The sequence below is a fragment of the Stenella coeruleoalba genome, assembly GCF_951394435.1.
Source record: "Stenella coeruleoalba genome assembly, chromosome: 7".
In the NCBI taxonomy this organism is placed as follows: Eukaryota; Metazoa; Chordata; class Mammalia; order Artiodactyla; family Delphinidae; genus Stenella; species Stenella coeruleoalba.
In genome coordinates this window covers 37245004-37267194 of record NC_137153.1, presented here as the reverse complement: position 1 = coordinate 37267194, position 22191 = coordinate 37245004, and the positions used below count along the sequence as shown (strand labels likewise).

At 52.6% G+C, this 22191-nt stretch overlaps 2 protein-coding genes across 7 annotated transcripts in view; one reads left to right on the top strand and one right to left on the bottom strand.

Moving 5' to 3' along the window:
• The window catches only part of AOPEP (aminopeptidase O (putative)), a 359010-nt gene extending 353908 nt beyond the window's left edge, over positions 1-5102 (top strand). Inside the window, exons 16-17 of the mRNA XM_079927637.1 lie at positions 1651-1795; positions 4905-5102. Of these exons, the coding sequence (XP_079783763.1) occupies positions 1651-1791 (141 nt within the window). The 3' untranslated portion in view covers positions 1792-1795; positions 4905-5102. The remainder of the gene's footprint in view (positions 1-1650; positions 1796-4904) is intronic.
• A 9671-nt stretch (positions 5103-14773) lies between these two features.
• Positions 14774-22191, bottom strand: part of FANCC (FA complementation group C) — a 264270-nt gene continuing 256852 nt past the window's right edge. For all 6 annotated transcript variants that reach the window (XM_079927798.1, XM_079927802.1, XM_079927801.1 and 3 more), the window contains one exon: positions 14774-18525. In XM_079927798.1, coding sequence (XP_079783924.1) covers positions 18382-18525 — 144 coding nt within the window. In that variant the 3' untranslated portion in view covers positions 14774-18381. The remainder of the gene's footprint in view (positions 18526-22191) is intronic.

The following is a 22191-nucleotide window of genomic DNA, read 5'->3' as shown; positions in this document are numbered from 1 at the left end:
AGCTCCCTTGGTTTGATGTAACTGTGGCCCACTGCCGTTACCAAATGAAGCATGGGCAGACCTCGTGAGCTTTCTTCATCTTTGAACCTCAGATTCATTAGGTCAAGGTTGTGGCTTAGTGATGCCATGGTGTGTACCTGTGCCTTCAGTGGCCCTCGCTTAAAGTATGTATGAAGATTAGACTGGGAGAGCCCCAGCTGGCTGGGACAGTCTGGTCTGTATCTGCACGTGCCGCACCAAGTGGAACCCTGTGCTGAGATTCCTTCCCGTGAGAACTTTCCTCACTGTTCACCAGGGAAAGCGATCACCTTGCAAGGAGCCCACAGGAAGCACGTGCGTGCACGAACCCGTTGGAAGACGTTTTCCTTGCCGCCTCTGCTGGGCCGCAGCCTATGGGGGTCAGCACCCCGCCACACCGTGTCCCCCGGCGTGGCTGTCCGTGGTGGTGCATGTGCCGTGGCTTCTGTCGGCTGCGGGAAGTTGGCTGCAGCTCGTTCCTGTTGGCGTGACCAGTGCGTGCCTCTGAGTGAGCGTTCTGCCGGGCGCTGTGGGCTGACAGCATGGAGCCATGTTTCGGTTGGGGTGGAGAGCTGGGGTAGGGGCAACAAAGGGACTTTTGAGAGGGCCTGAGTACAGGGGGCAGCCAGCAAGTGAGGGCTCGTTATTCCCGCAAAGAAAAATACACGACTTTGTACCAGAAGAAATGTCACATTTGCACAGTGAAGCGAGAGGTGTTTGGAAACAGAGAGGGGAGCATAAGGACAAAATGTAAGAGCAACTTAAGGCCTGTTCTGAAAACCAAAATTAACTGCAGTATATTTGGAACCATGATCTTTGCCAAATAAGGATTACCATCGGCTTTTTCAGGAAAGAATTTTTGAACCCCTAACCACCGAGTTTTCATTTTTGCGCTGTATTTGAGATCCTTCTTTTTAATTTGCTCCAGGAGAACGTAATCTGTAGCATAACTAAGCTTAGAACAAGAGAGAAGGCGGAACCAAGTGGATCTTTTGGTTTTCCAGAACATAACTGGCTGTTTTTAAAACTGTAGGAAAAATGCAGATGTGAGTCATTGTTCTCGAAACAGAAGAGCCAGTGTTTGCCGCGGTTGTGGGGCCGTTGAAGGGAGCTGGCAGGCTGGGCTGGAGCAGCAGGCATCTTCCAGGGCGGCCCGATGGCTCTCCCCACCCATGGTGCCATGTGACGGGGTGGTCTTCGTTCCCCAGCTGTGCTAGGCACACACTTTCCTAGGAAGATGGCCTGTGTCTGTGTGACATACACACGGCGCCTCGGGTGCTCCTTTCAGCTGCGGGGGTTTCCACGGGGGTCAGTCACCATGGGAACCTCCCTGTCCTCGTCAGCCATCACTAGAGAAATGCTCGCAGTGTCGTCAGTTCAACCACCAGGGTCTGTTGACGGAACTGATAGCCGAGAATTCCTTGGGGGTTGCAGCGAGAAGAACAAGAAAGAGAAGGGGATTGAAAACTGCAGGTTCCTGAAGTACAGCTGTTCAGCCGTCTGTCTTTTCTAGGGTCTTTGTAACTTCTAGACCAGCAAGTCCGTGCGGAACAAGCACAGACTGTGCACTCGAGCGCGTGGGGACACACGATTGCCTTTTCTTCAGCTCTCTGGCCTCTGTGCCTTCCGCAGGCCATGGGCATCTACCTCTACGGGGAGCTGATGGTGAGTGAGGATGCCCGGCAGCAGCGTCTCGCCCGCAGGTGCTTCGAGCTGAGCAAGGAGCAGATGGACAGATCCTCAGCAGAGGTGGTGGCCGAGATGTTATATTAAAGAGGTGATTCTCTCTCTTTCTTTTCTCGTTGCTCGGCTCTGAGATTCCTCTTAAGAGCTGAGTGAGCCAGTAAGCCGGGTGGTGAGCTGAGGGCCGCTTCCCTTAGGGTGCGGGGGCACCTCGTCTGGCCGAGCGGCCACTGGAAAGCCCGTGCCGCCCACCCCGGCGGAACATTCTTCCTCGGCGCCGTTTCGGCCACTTCCGGTTTTGTTATTTGTGGGGAGGGAGTTCGCAGGAGAACATCCTGAGCTGGTTAGAAGGTGCGCTGGAGAGCCTCGTGTAACCGTGAGCCGCGTCTTCAAGGGGAAGGCTGGTGTGGGGGTGTGTGGTGGGTTCCCCACACCTTGAGCTGTGAGCAGCCATGTGAGAACTCGCGGTCCCTCGGGCTGTCCCCGCCTGGTGGGCGAGGCTGGCAGGTCCTTCCTCCCCGGTGTCCTGAATTTCTCCACATTGCGTGTCTGCTGGCAGGCGGGCAGGTTACCTCGAGTGGGAGTCCTAAATATTTAAACTGCTTCCTCTCTTAAATGTGCTTGGCACTGACCTGTTACGTTCACGTTTTAGCAGTTTTTAACTGTGGATTTCTGCATTCTAAAAGTGATTTAGCAATGGTACATAAAGGTTTGTAAGTAGAACTGTGGGATTATAAGTGGGTTTTTTTGGTCTAACGTCATTTCTCTGACTCTCTGGTTTGCTTTAAGGTTTTACATGATATTATAGGGTATGTCTAATTTTGTGTTTTTTAAAAGCAGCATCAAATTTCAAGCATTTTTCATGTCATATAGCTTCTCTATAATTTTAATGGATATTTAAGATTTTATGTTGATATTCTTAACCTATTGTGGGATATTTAGTTTGCTTCTAATGTTTTGCTCTTATAAAAAACCATTTCTGTCTAATATGTTTTACTGTCTTATTTATCTGAAAGAACTCTAATACTAAAGAGAGGAAAGGTTTTCTAAAGTCTGGTTCTGTTCTTCCAGAAGAGTCAAGGAGCCATGTTGGCCAGGAGAGGAAGTGGTGGGAATAATGGCCACGATTGTATATCTCGTAGCAGAGCAGCTATGTGCAGGCTTCCCCAGAGCTCCCCTGGGGCAGCTTCAGAGCCTGTTCAACGACGGGCCAGTTTAAAACACAGAACAGTTACACAGTTAAGTGTTGCCAGCCTCATATAGTAATCAGGATAAATCGTATTTCTCTTCAGATTTTTAATTTCACGGAGAGTTTGTGTTTCTTGAAGTGTGTGAAACTGCAGTGGTGCAGGCTATGCCTTTGATGTTCCCTGGGTTCCAAATTGTGGAGAAACCACTGCGGGCTACACAGCTTTGGCAGTTCTTCATTGTGATGTTTTTGCCCCAAGCAGGCAAAGGAGTAGTCCCGGTCACAAGCCTGCTCTTTTCTCACCGCCCCTCTGTCCCTGCCCTTCTGGATGAACACAGGGTCATGTGCACACCCTTTCCCCCTGCTACCCCAGAACAGCTGGTCAGTGCATTTTTCATTTCATCTTCCAAAGCTGCACTGGCATGTGGATGGTCATCTGTGAGTCCTTTGATTTTAAAACATTGTACCCCTAGGACGCCCAGTAAATGAATAGTGAACAGAAATAAAACCCATTTGGTAGTGTAGCAGGCCTGGAGGTGGTGCTGTCACCTGGTGCCCGAGGAAGCTGGTGCGTGCGGTGTGGGCAGCCCTGCGGCGCTGCCCCCAAGTGCTCTGGCTGCTTGGGTTCCTGGCATGCTGATTTGTGACTTAAGATTAAAATCACATTGCCAGGGATTACCACGCAACCACGACCCTGACTGCTCCTCCAGAAGCCGTAGTTACTCTCTCTCTGCAGTTCGGGGAACAGATACATCTCATAGCTCCTCTCTGGAAACAGAAGAAGCCAACAGCCGTGGAAGATGCTCTCCAGCCCTTTCATTATGCCCAGCCGACGACCTCTCTGACGAGGTGCAGAGCTTAGCTGATTGGTGAACAGTGACTGGTTTCCGCTTTGTTCACAGTGGCTAAGTTCTGCACCTGAAGAGAAGGTGAGATGGGGACAGTTAAGTTGGACCTGCTGGGGCAGAGGCCGCTGCTGAGCGGTCAGCTCGGGGACCGAGCACGATTCTGGAGGACGAGAGCCTGCCTGGCCCCAGCGAGGATGCACTTTGTCTTGTTACGAATGCAAGGAACATACCAAAAGTCTACGGAAATATAAATCCGCTAATTAGACACCGGTGTCTGAAAGTTCAAATGTATGGAAAGCTGCAAAATTATTCTTTTAAAAATCTAAATAAAACCCGGTGAACCATGAAAGTCGAGTAAGCCCACGTCAGCAGTCGATGGCGTGTGAGTAGAGCTGGGTACTTTCAAAGGAGACTCCCTGTTGTGATTTCCGAGCACGGTGAACTCTCTCTTGTATTTGCAGTCCAGGTTTCTGTGTCTCCTGCAGCCGCCCGCGGGACGAGGCTGAGCGAGCTCCCAGCTGAGGCACTGCTTCTCCGGGCTGTCAATTGGACCCGCCCTCCGGTGCCTACTGAGCTGATATCAGTTCTCATTTTACACACTGGCTCAGTTCAGCAGGAACAGGAGTCGAGCCCTAGAGCAAAGCCTTCCTGTCGTGAGTGCCCGGCGGCTCGGGAGCTGGGGCTGCAGCCGCACGAAGACAGGCCCGAGCGTCCGCAGCAGAGCTGACCGGCGGCGGAGGCCCCTGCGTATGTGCCCTGTGTGTGGGTGTTGCTAGAGCTCTGCTGACATGACAGGAACGAACTTCCACCCATTGGCGCCACGCCTGCCACGCAGGCAGTGCATACCTCTGTCACGGTGTAGGACGGCCCGAAAGCAGTCGGAGTGAGTGCGGGGCTGAAACAGGCTGCCTTTCTAGTATCTGTCCTGTGAACGGAGCCCAAGTTATAGCCGCCGGCTTTCACAGCCCTGTGTGAGCAAAGCGAGTGGCACATGGCGCAGCTGTAAAGCCCCTCTCGGGGCTGTGAGATGTGCCCTGGCCTCCTCCTGTCCTCCGCTCACGGCCCTCTCTCCAGAGCCGAGAGCAAAGGCACACACAAAGGTACTTGTTTACAAGAATTCCTCCGTTGTGACTGGGCAGTAAATTTTATTGCTGTTTCCTTTGCAGGAAAGATCACAGCGAGATTCTTTTTCATGCATCTACTCGTAGCCCTGGTGGGACCAGGATCACATTGACCCTGGACATCAAAGGAAGGATTATGGGGCTGCTAAAGCCATCAGCCGGCAGCAGTGTGCACACTGGGGCGACCTTCCCAGAGGCCGTGGCCCTCACGGTGGAGCCCGTGTCAAAGGCACATCCTTGTAAACGGTCTCCACGGGGCTGTGTGACGCCTCTGTGCCCACCCTGGCTGTGCCACCTCAAGATCCTGAATCTGAATTGAGTCTCCCCTGTGAGTTCAATGCAGTTTTCACACAAAGATGGAAGATACCTGAGGCCCGTCGGAAGACCTGCTGAACCTCCTCCATCCGTCCCTCAGCATGTGGATGTTTGTTTCTGTGCTTCCAGAAGGTCAGGGTTTCTGCGTACTGGGACCACCTCTGCGGGATTACTTTGATTGATAGGTCCTGTATTTAGATTTTCCAAAATTTTAGTACCTTTTGGTAGAAGTACAGGATAACACTCGAAGATGTATTAATAATAAAATGTAATGGATTCGTTTTTTTTTTTTCTTCCTGTTTGCTTCCTAATTTAATACTGTTTTTGAAAAGGAAAAAAAAAAAAACGTGGAAGAAGAGGGTAGTCTCCTCCTTCTGGTGTCATTCTTCTCTCACCTTACTGGTTTTCTCTGTAGTTTTCAAGGTGGTGCTGCTGTTCCTGGGAGGACAGTGGGCCCCCTGCTCCTGATGGAGGTACCATCGGGCACCGTGGGGTCTGTGGTGATGTTGCCTCGTTTCCCACAAATGTTTGAAGTTAAAAAAATAAAATAAAAATAAGCTTCTCAGGACTGTCCAAAGGGAAGGATGGCTTTAAAACGCTCCAGAAGCCACAGTGGTTGGTGCGGTCACGTGATGGCGAGAGGCTGAGCGGAGCGGGGGGGAACTGACCCGCCTGCAGGGGCTGTGCTCACGGGGCCGCGGACCCGCCGGTGGGGGGACGTGCGGCTCCACACAGCCCTTCGTTAGGAGCTCCTGACCTTCGGAGTTACTTAACAGTGACCGTCATTCCGGAAGGGTTCCTACGGGTTGGTTCTTTGCCGTTACGTGTGCTCTGCCTATGGTTGTATGTGCTTTGTTCACCATGTTGGTGGAAGAATAAAAATTCGGTTTTTAAACATGAAGAAATGTCAGGACGCTGTTCTCTGTGAAGACTTCGAATAAATGACTCTTTCTCCCTCTGGTCGGCGTGAGTCTGGTCCTTTGTGCGGCGGAGCAGGAAGCCCGGGCACAGCCTGCTGCTCTGTGCACCACAGGGGCTGCGGGTGACCAACCAGCCTGGTAGTTTGCTTTGGTCTTGTTTTTCCGAAAAATTAAAGCCACGCTTTGTCATCTTTAGAAACCGCTGAGGCCAGGGTGAGTGGCCGCATGAGTGGCTTCGCGCTAAGACGGCTGGTCCCGTAGCCCTGTGGCCGGGGGTCCCGCGCTGGCTCCGAGCTCGGGTCCGGCCCGCAGGCGGCCGGTCCTGGAGGGGCCGTCGGGACCCGAGCGCCGCCTCGCCGGCTGTGGGTAGCTTGCCTTCCCACCTGTAGGCTGGCGCTCTTGCGGGAGGGGCTGTGCCTGTGGTGAGGGAGGGGCGAGCGGCCTCCCTCCAGCTTCACCCCGCACCTGCTCCGTTCAGGCTCCGGGACTCCTGGGGCGGGTTCTCCGAGCTGGCCCTCCGTACCTCCCGCTAGGGCTGTGGAGGGCGTGCTGCGGAGGAGCCTGAGGCCAGGGCCTGGCAGGCGCTGCCGGGTTCCAGAGTGGCCACCAGTCAGTCAGAAGACAGGTGTGTAAAGCTAGCACTCTGCATTCTTACACGATTCATTTGTTTTGAAAAAAGTTTCGTGTGGGTGATGGGCAGGTTCCCCAGGGCACGTCATGGAACTTAGGCTGCTTTATCAGCACGACGCGGGCACCTCCTGAGGGATGCCTCAGTCCAGGCGGGAGTGTTTGCCGAGGGGCCAGGAGCCCCGGGGACAGAGGCTGGCTGTCTCGGAGAGGCAAGGGTGCGGGAGCCTGCCCTCCCCAAGTTCCCCCTGTGGGTCAGGCCTGCACAGTGCTATCCCCAAGGTCATATACTAAGCGACAGGCGGGATTTCAGTGTGTCCACCTGGCTCGGGATTCTCCTCCCCCGAGTCCCTTTCAGGGTGTAGACTGTCTCTTCGGTAATAAACTCCTCAGGGATTCCTGGCCTTGTCCTTCAGCCAGAAGAGACTTGAGACACCTGCGCTCCTCACCCAGTTTGCTGTGAGGGGGCCTGGCTGGGGCCCAGGGAGCACGTCAACTTGAATCTGGAACAGTTATGTCCCCGCGGGGAAGTCTGGCACTCACTTTCTCAGGGGCACAACTTCTGATCTTTGCTGCCCCAGGAAGTATACCTTTCCAGCCTCAGTGTTCCCCCTGTCACGTTCCCAGGGTGAGCGGACGGGACGGCATGAGCTCTGCCCTCCAGGCAGAGTAGAGGAGATGAGCCGACAGGAGCCGCTCTGGTCACTAACCAGGTGATGCCTCCATCCGGAGGGGGGGCCAGAGCACAGGAGGCGCCCAGCGTGAGCTTCCGTCGGTGCCCTGGTCTGGTGGAAGCGAGGAAGCCCCAGCCCGTGCCCCTTCTGCCGTTGCGTCCGTCGGGCTCCGGACCGCCGGCGGCATTTGTGGCCGGCAGGGGCCAGTCGTGGGAGAGGACGGCTTGCTCTTTCAGCGCCATGGTCGGTCCAGAGCTGTTGGTGGGGTAACTCGGCCTGGTTCGCGGGCTTGTGAAACCCGGGTGAGAAGAGGAGATCTTGTTCCCTGAGCGAGTTAAGGGGTTAATTGTCAAGCGACTGTCCTCTCCCCGGAGAACAAAGGACTCCACAAATGGAGATGCTCTCCTACCCGTCCCCATGTGCCTGGCTGTCGGGACCCGAGGTTGGGGAGGAGATGGGAAAGAAGTCAAGAGAAGGGGTTCAGGTCTCTCTCTTGGCCTCTATTTTAGGATTAAAGGGTTTCAGGCACTTAGCTTTATTGGAATTTCACGTCAAAACATCGAAATTACAGTCTCCATCCCAAACGAGGTACAGAGATGTCGTGTTAGGCAGAACCCAGTGCCCCAGTGGCAGCAACCAGAAATAGCAAACCTCATCCCTAACGTTAACCCATCGCTTTCAAATGAAGACCTCTAAAAGGTTTCAGGCAGGTACTTCCAGTGCATTCTGGGTTTCCTGCAACTGGCCTGACCGCACGGACACTCAGCAAAGCCCCAAGCAGTGCCGTGGAGGCGGCTAGGCTGCCGTGCGGGGCGGTCTGCTCGCAAAGGGTTGCCTCGGCCACAGCCGGCCTCACCAAAGGCAGCTGGAAAGCAGAAGCTGAGTGACTCATCAAGGGCTGGTTGTTTCAGAGCGTGATTGCTCTTGGCCAGCCACCTCCTCATTTCTGTGGATGGAGCCGGCTGGATGGGAGGGTGAGGCGTGGGAGAAGGAGTCTGCCCAGAACTTGTGCACGGCCGACCTGCCCTGCAAGTAAGCACAGTGTCCCACCATCTCCTGCCAAACAGAACTCCAGGTGTCCCAAGCCTGTGGCCTCCCTGGGGCGGCAGGCCGGCCACACCCCATTCCTGAGAAGTCAGCGAGGGAGATGCTCCCCCGGCACTTGGCCACCAGGTTACAAGTGCCAGCAGGTGACAGGGCTTTGCTAGATGATTCTTTACAGCATCCCTTCCCCGGGGCACCTTGGACTGGACCACCTCAGGGTGCAGAGAGAGGGTGGGGAGCCCTCTGTGCAGGGCCCAGCCACGGCAAAGACTCTATACAAGGTGCCAGGACAGTGGTGAGCCCAGGCCTAGACCTCCCGGAGCTGCCTCTGTCCAAGGAGGGCTGGAGCACTGGGGGTCTAAAGCCCAAGGGACCTGGGCGTTTAAAGGGCTGCCTGGACCTCCCAGGGCGGTGCCCAGAGGCCAAGCTCAGTGAGGAGAGCTCTTAACCCCCTAGGCCACTGTCCCCCTCGCCCTCCCTGGCTGGGCCCTGGGGGTTTACAAGGTGGAAGGGAGGAGAAGCTGGTTGGGGCCATTCACGGGCAAGGTTTTATAGATCTTTTCCCATCCTTTGGTGCTGTCTGGGAGATTGATTGGCTAATGAGGTATTTCTGTTCCAGTCTGATGACTAGAGAGGGTGTGAGAAAAAAAGAGGGAGGAGGCTGTCAGCCAAGCCTGGGGGCGGAAGGAAGTTACCATAAAACTACAAACGTTCCCAGTGGTTCCCAGGACTAGCACAGTCTGCTGAGAGAGCCTCCTGCCTGGATGGTGGGTGGGCATCCGGGCACCCTGGCATCGGAGCATCAGAGCAGAGGCAGACCCAGCGCTGGTGGGAAGGCCAGCCAGAGGAGCCCGCTCTTGGGGGCTGGGCCTGAGAAAGGGGGCTGGTGACGGTACCAGAACCCCGCGCTGGTCTGCGTGTGCGTGTCTGGGAATGCGAGTGAGTGCAGAAATGCAGATAAAGGCCTCTCTGACCACACGTTTTCCCTGGTCCAGACACAGCTCCCATAAAACCAATCGGCCCTGCCAAGTGTCGTTTGAGATGAAACGAGTTCAGGGATTTGGCTTCTCAGCCCCAAGGACCGAAATGGGACGAACTGCTCCAGAGACCTGTCCGCGGCCTCCTGTGTCACCCGCCTAGGCCCCCAGCCTTTTCTGGCTGCTCAGCACCGCCCGGGTGGCTGAGGGGGGCCGGCTGGGCCTCCCTCGCAGGATGCCCACCTTGGGGGGCAGAGCTCTGCCCCGCCGGGGAGCCTTGCGCCTGCTTCCCAAACAGCTCCTCTGTGGCTTTGTCTGGGAAGCAGAGGGGACTGGGCACACGTTGCGGATTCTGTTTTCTTAAGCCTTCTTCGTGCTCTTTCTGCCTGTAATTTCCTCCAGCTCCGGCCTTTGGGGATGGTTCCACCACTGAAAACCTGGCCCAGAAGGTGTTCTTACCTGTGGGGTGGAGGAGGTGCTGAAACTGCATGCCGTTTGGGCCCTAACTACACTGCCTGGAGTCCCAAGTTCGGAAAGTTCATTTCCGCTCTAATAGGCTGTCCTTGTCACATGAGGTCTGGCAGGACAGGCCTTGGAAGCAGAAACGTGTGTCCTAAGACTGGTGAGGACGTTCTTGGTAAGATTAGAAAGGCAGGAGTGATGCCTCCGGTTTTCACGTTCTGACTGCAAGATTTAAGTCTCCCAGGACTTTGACATCAGTTACGTCTAAGGAGGGAGGCTCAAGACAATGTGAATTATGGGGATAAATCAGCGATTAGATAGGAGCCAATTTTAGAGTTTGCCGATGAGACAGTACAGGTACAATGGTGCCCTTATGTTGGGTTGTAAAGAAAAGACGTAAGGGAAGGAATTGTAGCTTTATGATTTTATCTGCTTTAATAAATTAAATGATAACGTTGAGGGAGAGAGAACTGCAGAAATCGTGGCTTCAGCGCAGCTGGGGGTGGAGAAGGCGTTTTGTAGAGCAAGAGAGTGATTATTAGTGATGGCAGAAGCTGGGCAGATGGACAGATTGACATCAGGGGAGTTGGGTCATGGCCCACAGACTGCCCCAACTGGGGGGACCAAAGCCCCGGTCCTCAGGCCACCCTCCCTCTAGGTCGGGGTACCTCCTCTTTTTCTAGAAAACTCTCTGTCCAATACTAGAACATAAGTCCTATAAATCGGCTGTAAAGATGCCACCGTGCTGGTGGCAGAGCAGGGGCGCCAGCGCAGGGGTCTCCTTTCTGAGTTACAGGTGGGGATGGAGGCCTCCTTTTCTCTGCAGCGTCATTTAACAATGAGTCTCTCTTGGAACAGACAAATACAAATCTTCCTTCACACACTGATGATTATAAATTCTTTTTGCACACATCACAGATATAAACAGTATATCAACAGAAAGCGCGCGCTGCCCCACCTCGTCCTGCCCCTCCTCCAAGGCCACCGCTGTGAGGAGCGTGGCGGCAGAGACTGAGGCGGTGCCGCAGCACACGCGCGGCAGGGTGTACACCGTTCTTTCAGTGGCTCCATTGTCTGGACATCACACAGCTCAAGAGGCAGTGGTCACAGTCTCCTTAGGTCCTTTTGTTCAGATCCCAGCCCTGCTAGCTGTCACCTGTGTGTAACCTCTCTGGGCTTTGGTTTCCTCATCTATAAACCATGGACAACTTCGTTAGGTGGTTGTGAGAATTAAATGAATTAATTTATGCAAAACTCTGGTAACAGGGCCTGGCATCAGCTATAAAGGTATGTGTTACCCTTTGATGGCTGGTTTACTTTATTCAACGAGCCCTCTACTGATGAACCTGTGAGTGGTTTCCAGTGGGCAGCGATGTGGCGCTGCACTGCGATAAAGCCCTGGGCATTTCGCATGTGCCGGGGCACCAGTGTGTCTGTGGGATAATGTCTAGACTTGCTCATGGTGGGCCCACGCAACCTGAAGTGGGGGAAGGCAGCTCTGAAGAACTGGCTTTTTGTTACTAGATAAAAGGATACATAGTTTAAATTTTTTTATTCAATGCTCTACCGTGGTAATGCATAAAATTTACCATTTTAACCATTTCCAAGTGCACAGCTCAGGGCATTAGGCACATTCACATTGCTGTGCGGCCATCACCACCGTCCGTCCATCTCCAGAACTTTTTTATCACCCCAAAGTGAGACTCTCACCTGTTAAACAATAACCTGGAAGAGAATGGAATTCTCTCCTGCAGCCCATGGCACCTGTACGGTAACAGAATTACCATATGATCCAGCAATTCTACTTCCACATGTATCCCCAAGATAACTGAAAGCAGAGACTCAAAGAGGTATTGGTCCACCGATGTTCATAGCAGTATTATTCACAATAGCCAAAAGGTAGAAATGTCCACCGTCCTATGTTCTGTCTCTCCAAATTTGATGGTTCTAGGTACCTCATATGAGCGAAATCATACAATGGTGTCTCTTTTTGTCTGACTTATTTCACGTAGCAAAATATCCTCAAGGTTCATCCCTGTTGTAGCGTGTGTCAGAACTTCATTCTTTTTTAAGGGTGACTAATATTCCATCGTATGGATATGCCACATTTTGCTTATCCACTCACCTGTCGATGGACAGTTCTATCCACGCCTGCTGTGGGGTCTGGGTTTGCATCTTGCATAGAAAGGGTTCCCTTTCTGGCCTGAGGGCTGAAAACAGGATTCTTGGATTCTGCCTCAGGCCCCTTTCCCCGCTCCCGTGGAGAAGGACCCTCTCCTCCCCTCAAAGGACTAAGAAGTCTTCTTGGAAACAGTGACCCAAAGGCTTTGAACTTGCAGACCCCAGGCAGTGGGGAGGGGGAGGCCAGGGGCTGAAATCAGGGTTTAATGTGAAAGTCTGCCAACCACAGGTGAGCAAGAAATTCTTAATGAAATACAGGAACATTCCTTCTACATTTTGGGAGTAGGAAAGTCTTGATTTTATAAACTAATTTTGTACTTATCTGAGTAATAGACTGTCTTCTCAGAGTGGCAGCAGCCTTCCAACCACCCTCATCCCTCCTCTTTTTCCAAGCAGAACTGCTAGTTTTCTCTGGAGAAAACCCACAGCCCCAGAGAGGAAACCTCCAGATACTTTGGTGGTAAAGAAAGAGGGCTAGGCATTTTTGTGTGTGTTTATTATTATCTAAGAAGTAGAGCTCCAACGTAATTTCTCAGCACCATCTTTCCCTGCTGATGGAAATGCCTTTACCATATATTAAATCCCTGTAAGGACTAATTCAACAAATATTGGGCACCTGTTGTATGCCTGAACTGTTCCAGGCACTTGTATTGGGGACGGTCAAGTATATAAGTAGACTATGTGGGGTCTAGAAGGTGTTATGTGTTAGGGACGAAAGCTGAGGGGTGGAGAGTGGGGTGCCACTGGAGACGGGGGCGTCAGGCCATATGGAGGTGGTGACGTGAGCAGGTGAGGGATGGCTGTGCATGTCTGGGGAAGGTGTGTGTGCAGGACAGTGCATGCAAAGGCCCTGGGCCCCCGTGGCTGGAACAGGTGGGTGTGTGAAGGGGTCACAGAGAATATTAGGTGGTGAAGTCAGAGAGTAAAAGGGGGCCCATACTGTGTAGGGCCTTGAAAGCCATTTTAAGAGTGTTGAGTTTTACTGAATGAAGACGGGAGTTTTTGTCGTGCTTTGATCAGGGGTGTGGCATGATGGAACCAGCAAGGGATCGCAGAGATGCTGCAGAGGGGCCAGGGCGGCGGTGGGGAGAGCAGGCAGATGCTGGTGTCTGCGAGGAGGGCAAGGAACGGTCCGATCCAGCGACGTCCTAGTGACTCAGACGTGGGGGTGAGAGAGGAGTGAAAAATAACTACAGAATTGGGCCTGAGTCCCTGGAAAGACGGGACGGCCATCGACTGACTTGGGAAGACTGTGGTTTGGGGTCAGGGGGTTGGTGGCAGCTTTGGACCTGTTAGTTTGACATGGTCACCTGACCTCCCAGTGGAAACAGCCACTGGGCCGTAGGTATTCAGGTCTGCGGTCCAGGGAGGGTGCGGCCCCTCTGCACAGAGGTGGCTCGTGGAAAGCCCAGCAGAGTGAGGGTACACGTGGTGGCCCGGGCGCACCCGCCAGGCCGAGGTCAGGGGTTGAGCAGGGCCCAGCCCCCTCAGGCTGAGGGGAAGCCCTGGAATGTTCCACCAGCCAGAGGAAGCTGTCAGGGAGGATGGAGACCCAGTGGGTCAGGTACTGCCCGGGCTGGTGCAGGAGGCCTGAGAACGGTTGGCTGGAGCCCCAAGGAGGGCCCTCGTCATAACGAGTCGAGCTTCAGAATTTGTGCATACTCTTCATTATGCTCCATCACACTTCACTTTCAGGATCTTCCTGGCTGTTCTTGAACGTTTATTTTTCCATATGAATTTTGGAGTCAGATCACCTAGTTCTCCTATTAGGATTCTATTAAGTCTAATTTATCTCTCTAAGACAGTTACTGTTTCTATCCAGGATATCTTTCCAGAAGGAAAGAACCACCAGTTAGAGAGCAGTGGTTCTCAACTTGGCAGTGTCTGGACAAAGTTTCGATCGTCGCTCCTAGGCTGGCACCTAGCTCACAGAGGGTGGGATCAAGCCGCCGCCACAGAGACTTACCCGGTCCCCAGGGTAGTAGCGCCACACTGGAGAAGCCTAGCCTCAGATGCCTGCACGCTGGCTTTCTGCTAAGGGCCCTCGTCTTCCTTTTCTTACTGAGTAGAGTATCGGGCTGCTGCATGGCACTCATCCTTCTGCAGTGCTTGAGAAGAGTAGACAATAGGTAGTGTTGTGGACGTTCTTAATTCTCTTCCGCCGCCCAGGCTCTGGCCCCTTCCTGTCTGTGGGAGATGCAGTTGGCGGTGTCCAGTACCATCACAGAAGCGAAACCAGCTCCACACCTGCTTTCCCAGCTCCCCTTACAGCCTAAGTGCGGGTGGGGGACCTGGGCTTCTCTAGTCAGATACAGCAGCCAGGACTGTGGCCAGCCCTTCAAAGAGCGGGGTGCAGGGGCCTGTCTCGCCACTGAAGGTTGCAGACCTTGCAGGACGAGCTACAAGGGTTGCAGAATTCAGTGACAGCAGCAGCAGCAATTTCCTCACCAGGCCACTCTGAAGCCGGGTTTTGGGCACTGCTGCTGGCTGGCTAGAGCTACGCCTCGTCTGCCTGACAATTCTGTGGGCTTTTAAATACCCTTTGGATTGCTTCCCTTTTGCTTTCAACATCGTGTCTGTTTCTGTTGCTTGCAACCAAGAATCCTGACTGATTCACATGGATTCATCATATGGTGAGAAACACCAGAAGTCGAGATTTTCAACATTGATTTATGAGACTTTCTACTTCTACAGAAAAGCTAAGAAGTGTGAAACTTTCAGTATCCAAGCATGCAAGTTTCCTACCCAAAACACCAAGTACAATAAGCTATATCACAGTTATGTCAGTACTGGGGAAAAAGGGAAGGTCCTACATTATCAACTTCCTTTATTACTGTCAGTCTATATATGAGAGAGATGATCTGGACCCATGCTATAAACAAACTGTGGACTTGAATTTTACAAGAAGGCTTTAAGACACATTTATTTTGCCTTAATTTTGGTTCTTTAAGAGTGAGATGGTTTGGTGATGATTAATAACTTAGGATTGTTTGACGAAATCCATGTCACACCCGGTGTCAGGCAGAGGAAGGATGCCATCACCAGCAGTGCTGGCTGTGGGTGACGTGGTGATGGGCTGGCAGAGGAAGAGGAAGGCAAGGACAGCAACACAGTCAAGTTCATCCTCGTCCTCCTTGGAGAGCACCATTTGGATTCCTTGTCGAATAAGGAAGAACATTCCTCACGTTTGTTCTCACTGTGCAAACGCCAGGCCCCTTTGGGTAACACAGGGACAGGCTCAGTTTAGATTTTCCTCGCATTTCTGCCCACTGCCCAGGTCCGCATCCTCTCCAGGTACCCCTTCCAGTCCCTGTCCTTGACTTCTCCACTTCGATGGAAAGTGTAGCTTTCTGCTGGCCTCTGGAAGGACTCCCATTTTTGTCTAGTACCCTTGTCCCAGCAAGAACGGGGCCGAGAATGGGGCCGAATGAAGAAGCCGGAGCCCAGGAACGCCCGGACAGGGGCTTGTCCCCAGGTGCCCTCTGCTGTCTCAGATGCCTCCTGGACAAGATAAGAGGCCCTCAGCACCCGGTGCCAGGAAGCAAAGTGATCGTCCAGAGAACCCGTGCAGGCTGCTTGCAGTAGAACCGGGAGCGGCCAGGGTCCTGTGGGAGCCACGGGATGCGCGCTTCAAGGTGAGTGGAGCCGCGGGCCGAGTCCCTCCTTCCTGACACCCAGGGGAGCCCAGGGAGGCCGGAGCGCCAGGGCCATGAGTCTGAAACAGCAGAACGAGCAAGAGGGTGGGCTGTGCTTGTCAGATGCGTTCCCGCTTGAGAAATGGGGGGAAGCATGTGTAGATCAATTCCGCTTACACTCAGTGGTAGTATTTAAGTCTGGCTTAAAGGGAAAAAAGGGTATTTATGTGTGACGCACTTCATTTGGTTTTAGCAGCTCCTGCTGACTGCCGGCCCTGCAGTCACTCTCCTTGGCAGTTTTCAGACATCTGGTGGCAAGATTCCCAGGCCTAGAGATAAACCACAATTGGTCTTTTCCAGGGGCAGACCTATCAAGGTTTTGTGAGACCTGAAGCTTCCATGATTGGGGAGTAGAGGGAAGCTTTCTCTGAGAAATACTTAACGAATACAAAATTAGGTGCCATGTGACTTTCTATTTAGAATGACAAACTATAAAACAAATTACAAATCTGAAAAATCTAACAAATTCTGCAAACATCATGAAGTCCTGATGAATAACATAACCTCTGTATTAATGGGTGGTCATTAATGCCTTTTCTCCCTATAGTTTTGGGCTCTGTCCTCTTTGATCCAAGTCCAAGGCTTAGGAGAACGTTAGAGGCTTCGTAAAGGAATTGGGAAATACTACAAACAGACTGAGGTAAGGTTAGGACAGGAAGGGATCTTCCAGAAATGCAGCTTAAACAATCTGAGATAACGTCTTGCTTTTATTGTTTGCTGTGAAATACAGTGTGAATGGATGTCCACCTGGAAGCGCACTCCCCACAGGGAGGTCTGGTTCCCAGTGGCCGCTTGGTTTAGGGGTTACTCACTGCCACCACACTAAGCCCTTTTCTTCATGTCCACAGAGGTTGGTCACAGCTTCCCTGGCAAAAGCCAACATAGGAGAGGCGCCCTCAACACCAAGGGAAGCATGTGATGATGGCACTAGTGATAAAAGTATTTTAACAGTATACCTTTCATACTGTAACATTTCTCTAAAGAAAGGCTCAGGTCAGAAGGTCTTGGAATTTTCCAGATCTTCAGGTGGATCCGTATACCAAAACAAGTAACTCCCCTAAAAGCTCAACCTCTAATACATCAAAACTCTACTTATACCTCAAACAGGAGCCAAGAATGAGGGAAATTCAGAGATGACTGATGCAGAAATCCAAGTGAGAAAAGTCTGGACTCACTCGACAAACAGATCATACACAAAAGAGCAAAAGAATAAACCTGAAAGGAAAAAAATATCTTCAACTAATGTGAAATAAATATTAATGTTGGCGTTGCCAATTCTTTTTTTTTTTTAATAAATTTACTTATTTTATTTATTTTTGGCTGCGTTGGGTCTTCTTTGCTGCACGCAGGCTTTCTCTAGTTGGGGTAAGCAGGGGCTACCCTTCGCTGCAGTGCGCGGGCTTCTCGTTGCGGAGCATGGGCTCTAGGTGTGCGGGCTCAGTACTTGTGGCTCCCGGGCTCTAGAGCGCAGGCTTAGTAGTTGTGGCACACCCACTTAGCTGCTCTGCGGCATGTGGGATCTTCCTGGACCAGGTCTCGAACCCGTGTCCCCTGCATTGGCAGGCAGATTCTTTTTTTTTTTTTTTTTTTGTGGTACGCGGGCCTCTCACTGCTGTGGCCTCTCCCGTTGTGGAGCACAGGCTCCGGAGGCACAGGCTCAGTGGCCATGGCTCACGGGCCCAGCCGCTCTGCGGCATGTGGGATCTTCCCGGACCGGGGCACGAACCCGTGTCCCCTGCATCGGCAGGCGGACTCTCAACCACTGTGCCACCAGGGAAGCCCGGCAGGCGGATTCTTAACCACTGTGCCACCTGGGAAGCCCCCAATTCTTTATTAGAAGTTTCCAATTCCCATTTTAGTTAATAGAGAACTGACACATAATTTCGTCCAATGTTTCTAGAACACATCCTGTACCCTCCCGTCAGCCACCTTTGAGGTAATATGAGCTCTTTTGGTAACAGCCAGTGCTTAGCCAGTATAAAGCAAAAAGCCCCAAAGCTGGCTTTATTTCATTGCTAAGCAGTGTTGCTACCCCGTCACCACTACTTGCTACTGGGCTTGGGTGGGCTCTGCTCAGGGGGCACGGGAGGGAAACTTGAGGGATCCTGACTATCCCGGATGAAGAACGTCTTAGGGGAGCAAGAGAGTATCCCGGTGGATAAGACGAAATACCAGTAACAATTACAGGACTTCTTAAAAAAGAGATCTGTGGAAAACAGCTAAGTTACCTTCTAAATTGATCAGTGGTTCATGACCAATTTCTTGGTCCAAAGAGTTTGAAACATCCAAATAATAGTTGTGCATCTTGGTTTGATATGGGGGGGCGGGGAAGGAAATAAACATCTGTTCTCCCATCCAAGCCTTTTCTTGAGTGACTCTCTAATCGACATCCGGGCTAACAGGCACAGGGAATGATGAACCATAACCCCGCCATTAGTGAGTAAATCTCACTGAATTCAGGCTAAAGCACCTGACTTCTCATTTTGTAAAACATGTACTGCCAGATCTTGCCAAGACGTTTATGGCTCATTCTTGCAACTCAAAGAGGGAATGCATGCGACAAACAGAGGCCGTAAGAAGCGGCCCCACCATTTCATCGCGTAGCCTCCCTGGTTAACTTGCCTGGGCTAGGCTTGCCCACGCAGCTCTGCAAGGAGCTCTCTGGCCAGTTTTCGCGACCTAGGGGCTTCCACACAAAGATGGTCCCATCTGTACAAGGTCTGGTCCAGAAAGCCAATAATCTCGTGCATTATTGCATCAGTCTGAGCCATCTGCAATGAGGACAGAAGAGAAGGCAAATTAAAACACTTTCCAGACAGATTCATCTCTTCGTCCAGTGGACCAACTGTAACCATCCTGTCCCCCAAAAGCACCTGCATTCCTATCAGCTCCAAAGGGCTCTTGTTTTGTCTTCAAGGCGATTAGCAAAGCGAATGTGTTCTCAGAGGTGGGCCATCTAGTGAGCAGAGCCATTTCCTAATGCTGGCCCTCTCAGACCCACAACGGCTACAGACAAATGCTGTTTCTTGGAACACCCATCACAAGCTTTGGGGTTATTTGCCGTGGGGAGCAGAGGCCAATGAGCATGCTGTGGCTTGACTTCCTGCAAAAGGCTCGCACTACTATGAGAACTGGAAAATGCTGAAAAGAGAGTGCCACCTGTTCTTACACAAACAGCTTTATAAATGGCATTCTTGGGCTAGCGGCAGGCCCACTTGTTTGTTAATAGGCACCCAAGGTTTTAACACTTGATTCTTAAGGGAAGCAGGAAACACAGGAACTGTCAGTTCTGCTAAATACAGCCTTAGCTGTTGGTACCCATAAAGGGAGAATAAGAATCTAACGATTTATCTGCGTGGAGAACTTACTGTGATTTTTTTTTTAGACACAAGCATATTGAGAACCTCTGTTTCTGAGAGCAGTCCACATATTCATTTCTTTTTTCTTTTAAATATGGAACGCTTCACGAATCTGCATGTCATCCTTGCACAGGGGCCATGCGACTCGTCTCTGTGTCCTTCCAATTTTAGTCTATGTGCTGCCAAAGTGAGCACCACATGCTCGTTTTTCACGTGTGAATCAAATATTTAAGTAGCCTGAGCAGCCCAAGGTCAGCTCCTCCTCTGTGTCCACACTGGGCCCTTCTGGTAGGGTGACCAGCCGCCCTGGTCCACCCGGGACTCTCCTAGGGCCCAGGACAGCCTTTAATCCCAGGCCACCCCTGGCCATGAGTCAAGGCAGACTCTCACTGCAGCACGGATACTAAGTGAGTGGCAGCGGGGGAAGCCCTGGGCCCCCTGGACAGCACTGGTGCTCCCCGGCCAGCTACTGGCAGTGGCCCAAGCTGAGAGGGCTCTGCTGGGGGCGGGGGCAGGCTGCCAGCCTGGGTGGGGTTCACCGGGGCTCTTGGTGTCCACAGAATCCTCTCTTGGTTTTCCTCAGAAGTCACAGATGCTGTAGATGACTTTACGGATGGAACAACATGAGCTTCCCTGGGACGCCTTAGAAGAGTTAATTTAGTACCTCAGACCCGAGTGGGGGGAAGACTGCCTCCCGTGCCAGTGCCCAGGGACCGTGGGGGCTCCTCGGAGCCAGACGCGGGGCAGCGGTGCCGTCACCGGCCCTCTTACAAGCCACCTCGATGCCCATGTTCCACGTTGTCTCCGGTCACATACAAACCCCGCCTCACTGCCACTGAGGGAGGGGAAGCCGCGTCCTGCAGGGCTCAGCTGAGGGCATCCTTGTGGAGGTCAAATTCATCTTGAGCTCAACAATTATAGAACTGAACTCTATATTTCAGATTCTGGCTAACTTTTGGCTGTTACTGCTATGGTCCAGCAACAGAAGACAGAAGGAGAGGGAGAGAGAAACGTGAACTCAGGGCAGGACGAGGGGCAGCAGGAATCCGGGCACCAGCCAGGCTGCTAGCGCCTCATCCTCCTCATCGAGGCTCAAGGAGGAGAGAGCAGAGCTGGTAAAGCAGGAACAGGGCAGAGAAGCAGAACAAGGGGTGGGAAGGGCGGGGGTTCCGATGAAGGGATTCAGTGGAGACTCAGAGGCTGAGCCCTGGGGCCCGTGCGGGAGCCTGAGGAAGTGGGGGAGCGTGCTGTGGCTGAGGTTGGGGTGTGAGGCCAGGAGAGGAGGAAGGTGAGCCGATGGCACAAGGGGCAGCTCAGAAGAGGATCGAAGGCTGCAAAGACAGGGCTCAGATGCACAGCCTATAGCGAGCACGGCTCTCCAGAGCTGAGGGCAAGACAAGAGGGCCAAGACCAGGACCCGGGCCCAGAAGCTGGCCCTGCTCCCACCTCTCTGAGTTCACATCAAAGCCAGGCCAGGGCTAGGGTCCTGAGGGTGGTGATGCCAAAGCCCCTCAAAGAGAAAGGCCGTCCACCTGCTCCTGGCCAAGCAGACCGGCCCAGGGCTCTTCCCAGGCTGCCCACAGAGGGAGGCACCAAGGAGCCCACGAGGGGCTGGCACTGGGTGGACCCCTTCCACCTGTCCTGCTGTAGCTGCTCTTGCCGGGCTGCCTTCAACCGATCGTGTGGCCACTGCAGGAAAGCTTCGAGTGAGGAAGGCCGGTATGTTTGTTAGTTGAAACAGTTGCTGAACATCTGCAAGGACGGCGCCCAGGAGGCGCTCTCAGCTGTGACGGGCTCCAAGGTGCCCGGGAGGCCAGCACCCACCTCCTAAGGAGCCGGTGCGGGAAGAGAAAACACCGAGCTTCATCCTTTAGTTAATCTTTTTTGCAGCTGAGCTGACTTCTGAACGTGAATGAAGGCGCCGGGTTGCCCCAGGCTCAGGTGTGGACCAGCAGTGCTGATGCATGGCTGGAGGTGAGCTGTTCTGTGGCGACGGGGCTCCAGCATCGGTGGCAACCCTGAGCTTGGTGACACGACCAGCTCCTGAGCCCCAGCAGCCAGTCTGTGGGTGAGACCTGAGGGCGGTCCGTTGTGAACCTGGACTGTCTCCCCAGAATGGAGGGAAATGTGACTGCAATACAGAAGCAGAGACCTGCGTGTCTCTGAGGAGCTGTCTCTGGGTTACGTTCTCTCACACCCTACGTGCCGGGCCGGCCGTGATCTCCTTGGCCTGCTCTCCATTCCCAGGGTGACAGGACACTAGAGGAGCAGGAGGGTGCAGGCTCAGGGAGGAGGGGCGGCCGGGTCTGAGCAGGCTCCACGGGCTGAGGCCCCTCCCACAGGTGTCCAGGGCCTGGGCAGGAAGTCAGAGGTCAGGCAACAAAAATGCCACCAGCACCTGCATGATTCAGAAGTGTCTGCCTTTGACTTTTAAAATAACTTTCAATTTTAGAACAGTCTTATAGTTTGACCCAAAAGAAAATACTGAGAAATCCCATATCCCCTACACTCAGTTTTCCTGTTAACATCTTACATTAGTATAGTACATTTGTCAGAATTAATGAACCGATATTAATATGTTTTATTAACCTTATCTTTAGGTCAGACTTTTCCTCAGTTTTTCCCTAATGTCCTTCTTCTGTTCCAGGATTCCATCCAAGACACCACATTACATTTAGTCATCATCCCTCCTTAGGCTCTTCTTGGCTGTGACAGTTTCTCAGACTTTCCTGTTTTTGATGACCTTGACAGTCTTAAGGAGGACTGGTCAGGTATTTTTGTCAAATGTCCTTCAACTGGGGTTTTTGTCAGTTTGGGGTAGGAAGGCCACAGAAGTAGAGTGCATGTTCATCGCTTCCTATCAACGTGACTTATCCCTGCTGATGCTGACCTTGATCACCTGGCTGAGGTAGTGGCCGAAAAGTGACTATTATAATTTACACTTGGCCAGAGAAAAAGTTGGTTGATACCAAGTTCTACAGATATGAGGACATTATTTAACTCTCACCTGTGTAGTTCCCCACCTCACCCCACCTCAAATGGATTTGGAGGTGAGATGTACACTTTATAAAAGCACAC